Source organism: Tyto alba, unplaced genomic scaffold (genome assembly GCF_018691265.1).
Source record: "Tyto alba isolate M040663 unplaced genomic scaffold, T.alba_DEE_v4.0 Super-Scaffold_45, whole genome shotgun sequence".
Classification (NCBI taxonomy): Eukaryota; Metazoa; Chordata; class Aves; order Strigiformes; family Tytonidae; genus Tyto; species Tyto alba.
In genome coordinates, this window is record NW_024881321.1 from 34,728,344 (window position 1) to 34,741,741 (window position 13,398).

General features: G+C 36.3%; 1 protein-coding gene across 5 annotated transcripts in view; it reads left to right on the forward strand.

Annotated features, from left to right (window-relative positions):
- Nucleotides 1-13,398, forward strand: part of MYO16 (myosin XVI) — a 395,602-nt gene that overhangs the window by 232,162 nt on the left and 150,042 nt on the right. For all 5 annotated transcript variants that reach the window (XM_032997101.2, XM_032997107.2, XM_032997106.2 and 2 more), the window contains one exon: nt 2,162-2,309. In XM_032997101.2, coding sequence (XP_032852992.1) covers nt 2,162-2,309 — 148 coding nt within the window. The remainder of the gene's footprint in view (nt 1-2,161; nt 2,310-13,398) is intronic.

Sequence of the window (13,398 nt, forward strand, 5' to 3'; positions counted from 1 at the left end):
TACTTAGTTCAGTGGCAGCACTTAGCTGCGGAGACCTTTCTCGGAACAGTACGTTCAAGATTCACCAATTTTGTTTCACTCCAATCTACACTGTCTTTCAAACAATATTCTCACAGGCTGCATTCCCTTATATATACAACTTCAAGTAACTCCAAGTTTTCTGTGTTTAATTTACCAGGATAGACAGGAACTTAGAGCTTTCCAAAATACAGGAAGATACTTAGGTGAGATTTAGAATATAATTACCAGACAAATACAGATGGTATAGCAATAACTGAGCTAGCTCTGAATGAGCTACTGTGAGTACTAGCAGCTGTATGGTGGCAGGAGCATAACATTCTGGCTTCTAGCCTAGCCATTAGGCTAATGCATCTACTGTGTTTCCAATACACACTCTCACACGCCGAGATCTAACCCCCATAACTTTGCTCAGCATTGCATTGGGTGATACCTTTGAGTCCAAAACTGATTCTGAAAATACTGATTGAACTATCCCCATCTTTAGAAGTCTTTAAATTCTCACTCTGCCTTCAAACTTCAGGTCTCTCAGACATCTGAAGTTATGCTTCCGCATATACCTAGAAATGCAACAGTTTTGACTGCACTGAACAGCTCAGTACTATTTTATGCTTAATCCCAGCTTGCTTCAAAAAAGTAAAAAAAAAAAAAAAAAAAAAAAAAAAGCATGAGCGGCTCAAAAATTATATGTGTTTAGAGAACATATTTACTGTGCTACAAGATGCATGTACCAGTATTTTCTATCACTGATTGTTCAAAAACTACCTCCAGCACATAAAGGAAGGTGTCTTAGATCAGTGGTTTTCATCCACAGTATGAGAAGCCACGGTTTAATATCCTACTCTGCTCACGGGGTTTCAAAAATATAGCTTCTCCATTGCTGAAAAGTGCACCTTATCCCCTAAACTCAGCAGTCTTTTCCAGAGTAAGGATGCTCACTAAGACCCTGTGAAAGCTCTGCCATATTGCAGAGATTGAAAAGCGTAAAGCTGCACCAGAATGTACTGCATCCTGGTGGAGGGGGTGCTCAGCTGTGTGAGGAGGGACATGCTTCTGGTCTTTGCACCACAGCTAGTATTTAAGCAATGATGAGATAAAGTATACACACAGTGGGGTAAATGGGAACTGGAATCAGGCCCCCGCTCACAGGGAGGGCCCTGACCTCTAGCTACAGTTGGGTGTTCCCTTGTTCTCTTTAGCCTGCTGCACCTGGAACGGCATGGTGGTGTACACCCAGTGGAGGGCTGAAGAGTAATCTGCCCAAAACTGTGAATCTCCCTCTGTCTCTTTACATCTAAAATGCTGGTAATTGTGGTGAAGCAGGTGAATGGATGAGAGGGGCCAGTATTTCCTCTGCTTCTGTGCTTTGCCTCTCTCAGAACCTTAGTGGGCCCGAGGTTATGTATGAACCTGTAATCAGCATTTCTGTAGGCAAACTGTGGTCAGGTTCATCCTCCTTCACCTTGATCCCCGATGCGCCGATTCACGTGGCTTCTCATTTGGTCGGCTCATCACAGCCCTTCTGAGATGCCCACGTTTCCCCAGACACAGGCTAGTGAGCTTGTCAATGGCCAGTTCTGCAGAGTATTTGTCTCTTTGTAGCCATCTAGAAGTTAGGTGGTTAATTTAAACTATTAGTTTGAGTGTTCTTGATTACCAACAAAGAGGAAATGGTTCCAAGTGCGGTTTTTGCAAGATGTCTTGAATATCTCTTGCATCTTTCTCATTCCATCAGGAAGGATCTTAGAATAGGTGCCAATGCTCAGATGGTTACACTTCAGTGAGATGATTAATATCTTGTCTCTTAGATAGTCTTGCCAAATATGACAAGTGGTTCCTCAAATAAGTAAAACATAGTACAAATCAACATCTTTATCTTTAAAACTCAGTAATTTTAAAGATAATGTAAGATGGTAAGCAAGTAAAGACATTTCTTCCACGAATTTTAATGGAATTAGGGCTTTATATGTGATTTAAATAGAAAAACATGATAGAACGAATGGTAATATTTTTTTGTATGCTCACCTCAGACCATTTTATAGGAAACATTTATTATTCACTGTTGCAATGGTGAATGGTTTAAGATATATAAGTTTAGAGCAATCAATATAATGATGAATTTATTTGTTTGTTTCTCAATCAGCTAGGATTTATACATACATGTTGGAGAAGTCTCGTGTCATTATGCAGCCTCTCAACCAGAGTAATTTTCATGTTTTTTACTTGATGATGGATGGCCTGTCTGCTGAAGAAAAATACACCCTGTACCTCAGTAATTTGTCTGCACACAGGTAGGAAAACAACTTTATATTTAGTATTAATAGTTTTCTTATGTATTGCCTCTTTGCTGTTGAGGTCCTTCCTCCAGTAGTTAACATTTGTGTCCTTACTTTTCAATGAGCTCTGAAGTTATTTACTATGGAGTACCTGTTCATGAGGATTTAATTCTGGCGTACATGTACACTCTCTTAACAAGATCAGAGCACTATATCCATTAGGATTATTGCCTTAAAGGAGAAAAAGAAAGGAAACTAGAAAGGAAACTACTTAGTTATTTTTCCATCTTCTGTGGACCAGAGTAGGTCTGTTATGTTTTGTTTTTTTTTTTTTTTTTCCTCATTAAATGTTCTGTCTTCAGGAAAAGTGTTTTATTAAAATTAGACTTTTCTTGTGGAATATGTGAATTTTGATGAGATATCACTATATGTAACTGATATTTCCATTTTCATTTTGATATTTACTTTAATTCATATTATTAAGAAAAACAGAAACAAAGTTTTGACTGCTTTGAAACCAAGGATCAGATTCAATACCTAACACCTAAAATTAGGTCTGTGTGTGTGTCTCCACATGAGCTGGTTGTCTTGGCTCCCATTTTCAATCAAAGGAGACTGAGTCCCTATTCAGCAGCTCTATATAGAGTTACATGTAGATGTGTGCTTCGGGGTGAACTGAATCGCATTTGTGGCTTCATAAACTGTGCTGACTACATCCCCTTTAATAGTAAGAGTTTAAATATAAAGAGCTGTATATGGACACCTAAATGCCATGTGTCTGAGGCTGAATACACTCCAAATGTTTAATATAAGTGGAAGGTTTTGGGTTTTTGGGGAAGTTTTGGGTTTATTAATTCAGATTCTTTTGTAATGAAAGCACATTCCTGATTTAGATCATTTGCCTTTCTTTCTTCATCTTTCCTAAAAAGTATCACTGAAATGAGAGAAGCCTATTTGGCATTAATAATCTTCTCTTAAATTTGCTAGGTTTATAATGAGTATAGCGAGTAACTATAAAAAAGACCTATAGTAATTAAAATGATGTAAAATTAGTGTTTTGAGGTTTTCATATCAAAGTCTTTTTCCCATGGATTTTTCTCTCAACTTTTTTATCTTCCACTCTGGCTAGTACTTGAATAAAATAGTAGTTCTAGATTTGGGGCCTGTAAATAGAAAGATACTCCATTGATTTTTACAGAAAATAATTTTACTTGATTCTGATTTTTTCTTAAACACAAGTCTTCAGACTACTGTTGTTTGGTAATGTTTTAAGTTGTTAGCGCTTCTGATATTATACAGAATAGTGTAATGCACTAGCTCTGAAGAAACCTGAGGCTAAGTTACTTTACTAAAAATGACCCACTTCAAAGTGGGGGAGGGGAAGAGTTAAATTCTATATTTTAAATCCTTTGAAGGCTTTGAAGACCAAAAGGATTTTGAGCTCCCAATCATTAATTTATTCCTCTTCTAGCAAAAGTTGTTTGGAATCACTCAGTTTATTCATAAAATGAAACAGTTTGAAGTCACTTTGCAAGAAGCTCCAACAGGAAAGAACTTAGCAAAAACCTGAATAATTAGATTCACATGAACAAAGCTTTATCTGATAAGATGTCTGATAAGATTCCAAAAAGAACAAAATAGTATTTCTAAATAGATGTCTGAACATTGCAATGCCAAAGCTTCAGAAGTAATTTATAGCTGAATATTTGCATAAAGCTGCTTTTATCAATAAAGCTTTGCTTTGGCTACATAGAGTAGATTGTATCTTGCATTATTGAGAGAGCGTTTCGGCCAAATATTTCTTACCTTAAACTTCTGAGTGTAGTAGTTCAGTGGGCTAGATCTTTCTTGGTTGATAGAGTTAAACTAGGTGTGAATTTCTACTGCATCAAACTCACACTTAAATCAGGAAGGCAGGATTTGGCCTCTGTTATAAATTCATGATTTCTGGCTTTGTCAAATTTTGATGAGATCATATTATTCTGGTAACATCAATAAGTGAATTTGTCATGTTTTCTTTAAGCAAGTGTAATCTTGACTCTAATAGTAAAATTCATTAGATAACAGCCCTTTTGAAACTATGAGTGTTTCATGCCCAACTGTTTTTTTGATATTTTTTCTGTTCCTCTTTGCTTTGTTTAATATTAAACATTTATGTAGAAAAATGAACAATCTTAGCAAATAATGGCTGTTAAGATCACAAGATACCCCTATTTTTTCATTTTTTGCTTAACCCATTGCAATATGAAAAATGAGATATATCATTGGGTTTTTATTCTCATCTTAGATAAAAGTACTTTGAAGAGTCAAAGTAGTACTGTAAATAGTGGTTATTGTTAGACTTAATGCTGTAAAAGGTGAGAGGTAGTTCATGTATTAAGCAGTATATAATCCTGGATTAAGAGTTAATGTAAATAACTAAAGGGGGAAATCCCTCCCCTTTGGAGTCACCGAGAGTTTCAGTAAGGCTGGGGTTTCACCCCAATGTGTAGGGGGCGTTGTTAGGTTGTAATTCTGTGGTGTTTGATGCCATCCTGAGAGGGAGCGTGAGCTCGGAAACTTAAATGTATGTTCTTGCAAGCATTATGACTGCTAGGGCATCATACGAAGACAAACAGCTGGCCACTTGCTATTGAACCTATATACAACTAGGATCTTAAAGTAGCAAGTCATCTAAATCTATGTAGGGAGAGATCTGGATGAATACATCTCCTACCATATCTGCATGTGGATCATGATGGATAAAGACAGAAGCAATTCCTGAAAGGTAAGATCATTTTTCAAGATTGAGCAGGGGAAGGATGTCAAAAATGGAGAGAGAGTCTCGAAAGGGCAAGTCGAGGTTTTTTGATTGACAACAACTACTCCCGTGTGTTCACTACATTCAGAAGCTGATTTTTATCAGCAGATCCTTGATTGAAATTTCCAATATTTCTATTAACTTGGTGTGTTTCAAAAGAACTGCAGAACTTTGTTTATCTTGATGATGGTGTGTAATACAGAGAGACTAGATATTTGAAGTTATATTCTCAATTTGCTCTTGATTTGCTCTTGATTTTTTTTTTTTTTTTTTTTGCTCGGTGCAGGTACAGTCCATTACTGTAAGAATTGCTTTCTGGCATGTGAAGTTTAGCCTCATAATAAGAGTATATACTAGCTTTTCTAACACATTAAGTTTAGCTACCTAATTACAGTAAGTACTACCTTAGTGATGGATCTTGCAACCAAAGTGAAACAGAAAGCAAAGAAGAGAGGTGACAATGGTGAGATCAGCTTGTAAATGGCCTTCGACTCTAGTGAAGAAAGGGTATTAAAAGGAGAGATGAGAAACACAGGAAAGAAAAAATGGGGTAAAAATCTTACGGAAAAAAAGACCTGCTTTTATTATTTTGGGACAATTGCTTCATATTAGCATTGATATTCCAAAACTGTAGTATGTATAACAACATAAGAATGTCTTTGAGTAATATGTGTATGTAAGATGCTCAAACATATTGTCATTAAAAATCATGTCATTACATTTGTGTATGTCTATTAGAAATATAGCTTAAGGCTACTTAACTATAGAAAATGGTTTGAGAAATGATGCTGGGTTTGGCAGCTGTTCACCTTGATGTCACCATTTTCAGTTTAAACAAGGCTGCTAGTTCTTCTAATTGATTGTACCATTACAGCTTTTGGTGGTGTGGGCAAACTGATACAATGCTCTCAGTACTGCAAGGTGATTCTGACAGACATTTTTTAGTCCTCCCTGGTAATATCAGATCTCTGTAACCCAACACTTGCCAGTTGAAACATACTACCATTAAATAAGCCGTATGTGTAAAACTAAACAACTTCAAGCTGGGGAAAATATTAATATATACATCTATGCAGAAGCTGGACTGTGGTCAGGGAGTGCATTTTGGTTTTGCATTGTCAGACTGCTGTTCCCAGATGTGTAAAACTTTCCTTCCTCCCATAGAAAAATGATGTGCACTGCAGTGTGTGCTCTCACTGCCTGTGCTGTTTCTCCCACTCCTTAAAAAGCAGCGAAACTCTTCTGCAACAATAGCTGTAGATCATTCACGGAACTGATGTATCTTCTTCTCAGACTTTCAGTGCAGGTGCCCTCTCTACTGTCAATAAGAAAAATTTCCATTAATTTCATATATAAAGTAGTAATTTTAGTGAAGTGATTGATTTTGTCATGAAAGGCTAAACTGATCAGAACCTCTTTGCTTGATCACTGAGGAAATCATTCACCACTCTAAATTATAAGGTTGGTCTTCAAAATGGTTGAAAAATTACAGTGCAAGAAGGTGAATGGTATAGAAAAGATCCCAGGAGACAATTTTCAGAGGCATTAAGTGCAAAGCCTTATGTCTGATTTTTTGTGTGTTTCCAGTCATCATCTTTTCTAACAAGCACTAATACAATGTGTGGGAAATGGTGATTATTCCAGTATCATCCATATTGATCCCCACTCTTCCTTTCCCTCACACACAAGAGCTCAAGATGAGAATTTTCAAGACTATGAGTAGCCAGTTACCACAATTTTCCCCAATTCAACATACCTAGGAGGCAGTCTTTTTGTTTTCTAACTGCTGTAGGTATGAAGCCAGGAAGGCATTGCATGTTTACATGCCCTCCCTCTTTCTTTTCTTTCTTTTTATTTTTGGATGTCATCTTTCTTTCCAATTGTTTGATTATTTTCTCATTTAAAACGCAACAGAGAGAAATATCAATCTTGAAAATAACAGTTTTCCATACCTGTGCCAATTGTCTATAAATGTAGCTGTGGCAGTCTAATGATACAAGGTAAATTCTTAGAAAAAAAAAGTTGTTTCTTTAATTAGACCCACATAATTGGAAAAATAGACATTTTAGGGATGTTCTAGTCCTCTGATGTTCCATGGCTTTTCCCTGTATTCAAGCCTGATAGATCCCTTTTTTCCTCATAGATATTTACTTTGATTTAAACTTTCAGTACCCCCATAAATCTCAGCTGCATCCATAAAAATTCAGAGGTGATTACACAGTACCATTTGGATACCTGTCCTTCACAAATTATCTGTTGCTGATATCTGTGTCTGACGACTGGAGGAAAATCCAAACCAGTGTTAGACTTGTCTTACAAAATTGGTTGGATCTAAACACCGTGAATGAAATAACTAGATCTGGAAGGGTTACATCAGACTTTTCCCATGGATCGTAGTCCTGCTGGAATAATAGTTTCTATATGAAGTGCCAAGTTACATCACTTTATCAAACTGCCATTAGACTTTGTGTGCTGAAACTCAGCATGTTAGTTGTACCAAGATTCTGAGTCTCACCCCAATAAAGTCTAGTGTTGAGGCTCCATGAACTTTACTGTTGAGGATTTACTCTGTTTTAAAATCCTGCTGACAGAATAAAGCTCCAGGCAATTAGGAAAGTGGCTTTCATTGTATTTAAATTTAGGAGGAAGGTAAAGATCAGACTCAGAGGTTCCTCAGCTGTGTTTCACTTTTCCATTATGGGAGGCATGGGCACGGGAGGAGAGAAAAGCTGTGAAAGCAGATATTAGGCTTACCATCCCTGGAGCTGAATGGCCATGAGCGTCAAGTCCTTCTCATTCTTCTTGGCTGAAACCCCTTCCTAATTCTTCTGTGCAAAAAGGGAAATCATGCTTTTATGACTTTTGAACCTTGAAATCATTCTCAAGTGCTAGCAACACTTTCACTAGGACTCCTTTGAGTTGTGAGCTCGCGGTACTGTTTCCGGAATTTAGGCAATTCTGTGTGATGGCTAGAGAAAATCTGGAGCAGGTGCTACCCTGTGCGGGCAGGGGAGACGGGAGACGGGAGATGGAGGCTGGGGTGGGAAGGTGGACAGGGTCCTCACCCTCCTGGCACGTCCCTGCAGCACCCGGAGGGCCCAGGGGTGGTCACCAGGGCCAGGCACAGCCCTGGAGGGCTGGGAAGGGCCGTGGGGATGGGGACGGGCCGAGGCCAGGCTGGGACGTTGGCCCACATCCGGGGGGCTGGGGGGATCTGTGTCCGGGCACAGCCATGGCTGACCCCCAGCTCAGGCCAGCCCCAGGGCCCAACCCCTGAACTCAAAAGCCGCCCCTGAACCACAGGAACTCCCAACAAAGCTTCTTGCACAGCCGAGGCGGCTAAACCATTGAGAGGGGCCGAGGGCATTCAAGGAACCTGCAGAAACAGAAAAGATCCTCAGTCAATCTTTAGTGAGAGTTAAGGAATATCTAATTTTTCCCCCCATTATCAATAAACAGCTAAATCTTCAAAGTTCTCTACTAATTGCTCTCCTTTTCATATGTATATTTTCTTCAATATGTGTATTTTCTTTACCATTTTGCCTGTAAACTTGTATTTAATTAACACTTTCAATACATGGCAGCTCTTATGGCAACTATTAAGCAAATGATTATTGGTTTGTCTGTCATCCCTAAGATTTTTTTGCCATGAATCATTTGGCATTTAAGTTCTTAGTAAAGATGTGAGTGAAGAAGAGGAAAAACCTGAATCAGTTTCCCAGTTCTGTTCCATTTCCAAGCCTGTTTTTTACCTTGCATTAAATCATACAGATAACTTATCACTCAATTCTACTTCCTTTATACTCATTTTCCTGTACTTAGCATTGACAATCTTACCAAGACACAAATCAAGACCTTCGGAAATTGGAAGTGGACTTGATATTTTACAGAGGGTAAGGAGTTTTAGAGACTGGATGACTATGTCTGGGTGATTCTCAAAGGCAGTATCTGAAATATATCATCTTGCTATTATCCTACTTCAACATACTTCTTTTGTAATGAATACTGAGTAGAAAGTTAATTCTGAAATTATTATACTAGAATTATTCTATAAAGTTTTACTTTGCCAAAAGTAACTCTGGTACACTCTGAGAAAAAATTATTTGTCTTCAGGTATCTGAGCTAAATTCATTTTTTTTTTTTTTTTTTTTTTTTTTTTTTTTCCTGCTTGTCAACATTTTGCATAAGAGCTGAGGGGTTTGGAGGCAAAGCTGAGATTATTGTGAAATAAGATTTTATGATACATTTTCTGGTGCCATTAGAATTTTTTAAAATATTTCTTAAAGATTCAAAGGCAGCATGTATTTTCTTTATTATGTCTCAGGTGTCTCAAAGTAATATACCTTGAATTTGTGTGTGCGTGCACGTATATAGACATACCAAATGCATTTATACTCAACTTTTTTTCCATTTCTCTGTTTCTTCCATGTTCTCTCTTCTCTTCCAAAGGTCTCTTAAATTGGAAACAAACATTCAAATTCTGGTTGAACAAGTAAATCTCTATTTTTTTGGTACTGTGAAAGTTTTCCTGTCCTAACTTGATTACACGCAGCACATTCTTTTTCTCTAAAAAGCTTGCATTTTGAATACATTAACACTTATAAGACAATGCAGTGGTACATGTAGCGCAAGCTATGTATATTAGCATGCCTAGACAGCAAAGGAGCATTGGGGTGTAAAGACTTTTCAAGCATGCTTGAAAAACTTTCTAAATAATAGCGTAATGTGAAGATGCAGTTTCAAACACAGATTTAAAAAAACTGAGGGAGTTAACTCTCCATTAATTTTACTGGAATTTGTTTCAGTACAATAAGTGAATATGGATAGGTGAAGCCCTAAGTAAAAGTGAAAATAGTTTACATTTTGTTTCGTGGGTTTTTTTTTTTAAACTACATTGTAGCAAATAGAATAAAAATTATACACTTCCATCAGTTTACATCTTCCTGATATCATTTACTTATATTTCATCTGTCTAGTGAAAAGCTTTAACTGTGAATGTTTGCTTCTAAGCTATTTTCATACCATACTACTATGAAAATACGATTTACAACCAGTAATACTATTTTAAGGACTGTAGATTCCAAATTAAATGAGGCAATTCCATTTACTTAGATTCCAGTGAGGTCTGACAGCTAAACTACACCAGCTAGTTATTAGGAAGGTAATGGAGAGAGGAGAAGCAGATATATTTGTCTGAGATTCTGGATCAAGTTTAAACTTGCTTCAGTGAGTTTTATATCGTATGTAACTTGAAATAATTTCAACATCAAAAGAATTGTCTAGATTTTCTCTGTTGTCTTTTGGGAATTTTTTTTTGTTTGTTTTCTTTACTTTTGTTGCATACCATTAATTCTTTTCCTGTTTACCTTGTATTTACCAATGTCTGAATTTTTCATTGATTCTTTTTTTAAGGTTGAACCTTCTTCACTACATGTATAACATATTCACATTCCAGAAAAATATGCTTTCATATTGCTCTCTTTAACGTGTTTTTCCCTGCCCTCTTATAACTTCAGCCTCCACTTCCCTTTTATTTCAACTGGTAACAGTCTCTACCCTAGTACTCTTACCTTCTTCAATTTTCCTTTGTCTTCCTCAGCCATGCAGGTTTTCTGCGTAAATAGGGTACCTAGGATTATTCAACTTGTTTTATTCTTTCTTCTTCCCTAGAAATAAACAGAAATTGAACCCAAAATAACTTTTATTTATTTATTTATTTATTTATTTATTTATTTATTTATTTATTTATTTATTAACTGTCTTTTTCTTGTCCTATTCTTTCTTTGAAATTCAGGCTCCGTTAACCTCTTGGAGCATGATCTTCAAGTTGTTCTTTACACTTCAAAGAAGGAAGAGTTGGGAGGCAATACCAGTAAATGGCTGATATGTGTGATATATTATGCTGGATAGTAATAATCATGACTAACTCAGTTTTGTTGAGGATGGACACCAGAAAATATATGTTTTATTAAGATACATCTTAATTTTTTAAAGTAATATCACCAGAACTAATATTATCTAATTCTATGTAATGTAGCATTTTATAATGCATGTTTTCAGATATATCGGAGACTGTAAAATACAACAAAGTGTAACTAAGTTTGGGGGATTTTGCATCCAATATTGATTTTTTAAAGTATTACTCTGTGGTCTAATTCATCTAATTTTTCTTATTCATTTACTACACTTCTGTTCAGTTAAGCTTTTAGGCTTGGTCTTTCATATTTTAGGCTTAGACTCTCATACTTTAATGAACACTAGATGGAATCCTAAGCAGCCTATTAGTATACAGAAGCTAAGAAATTTTCCAGTGTTTTTTAACAGGGCAGGTATGATGACTGGACCATGTAAACTAAAGCTTCCTCCCTAAGATCATCACCGTGCACCTACAATGTACATTACTAGGAGGTTAGCATTGCAATTACAGAAGATATAATCAGGATCACAGCTAGGTTTTCAAAACAAAACTGAAATATTAATTTGTGTCAACTGCTTTATTTTGCAAATTAAGTGGTTATTTTTCTATTTGCAGATACCTACACCTCATGCATAAGGTATACCTCTATGTTATTAACTTTATTTCACAATATTTGTTTTGAGCATCTGGCTGTGCAGTTTTTTTGAGTGGTTCATCCTGAATTCAGGGTTAGTTACATACACACCTGCACACCTGCATTCTATTTACATGTCAAGATATCCAAAACAGAATTGTTATACTTGAAAGCAGAGGTACCTTTGAATTTTTATGTTTATTTTATTTATTCCAGATTCAGCATCAGCTGCTTTTGATATTACTGCTTCATTCCCGAAGGATCCTTTAAAAAAATATAGCTCCAATGATGTTTAATAATCAATAATTTACATGAAATGCAGGAATAATTTTTATTTAACAAAGTAAAGGTAGTAAAATAAGTCTGAGACTTAGCTTAGTGTCTTTGTCTTAGGTCCCAAGTGGACTTATTATTTGTCTGGCTTTCAGAATAAATGCTGTAGAAATTCTGCTTTGTTCAAGAGTGTAAATCTGAAACTCATATTCCTCTGAGTATTTTCTTTCATTTGATGTTAACAATCCCCTCTTCATTGTATTATTCTTCATACATATTGACTGAATAGTGGCAGAGGATGTACAGCACTCCACTGCCAGACTCTCAGAGGTAAAGAAATCATTCATTACAATTACCTCTCTTTTCAATAACTGTTTTTCTCTCCATCATAATTCTAACAAGCCAAAGATGTAGAACTAACTATGTTTAAATGAACAAATGAGATCTTTTTTTCAGGATTAAATCATATGTTTAGAGTTGTACAATAGAGCCAAGGCACTCCTCCTTGTATTTCTGTGTTGTCCTAAAGGAACTCATGTATCTGGTAATTTTTTGGCATTTTACATTCTCTCGGTGCCAGTGAGCAGTTTGGAAGATAAAAAATAGCATCAGACCATATAAAACCACTTTGACTTTTGCCTTTTTATAGCTCTAATCAGTTTACTTCTGCATGTTTAGTTTTAATCCACAAACTTGCAGTTACTTCATTTGACTTGGCATGATACCATTTGCTATGTCTTTGATTGAGAGAGGCTTTGTCTTTCTTTCCTCCTTTGGGGTAAGCATGATACAGAAACACATGCAGAAAATAAGAGGAGTATAATCTGTCTGTGGCATAAAATATAAAGAGTAGGAGGCAGGAAAAAACGAAATCTGTTTAATCTAAGAGAAGGAAACAAACTTGGTAATTAAGAGCACTTGGATCTATAGAGTCTACTGAAGACAGAACATACATCTGTCTTAGTTTTAACAGAAAATTAAACACACAATAAAACATTGTTTGGAATACATTGTTTGAAATGGAGAAAGAAAATGCAAAAATAAATATAACATGAACCAGATGACTTTACAATTTGTTGTGAATTCTGTCGATGAGCATCTTACACCTTAAAGTTCCTGGGCCAAGTTCAACATCTTATTGGAAAAAAGAAATCTCCAGAGATCCATGGAAGATATATGTATAGAGAGAGAGGTTAAATTTGGTCTTCTGTTGAAGAAATTAAGTGCTGACTGCTTAGGCAGCCCACCAGTATTTCACGTCAGATTGAAAATGGATGTAGCTCCAAGGGATGAAATTGCCGTAGAAACCCTAGCTTAAAAGTAGATGTGATTACTCACTTATAAAAATGGTAGGGGAGCTCATTTGGCTCTTACTTTAAGTACAAAATATGTCTCTGCACTTTACTAGGATGATAATTGTTTCATATGTGGAGGGAGATTCAGTGGATTCAGCTCCTGAAACCACCTAGCTATTACATTG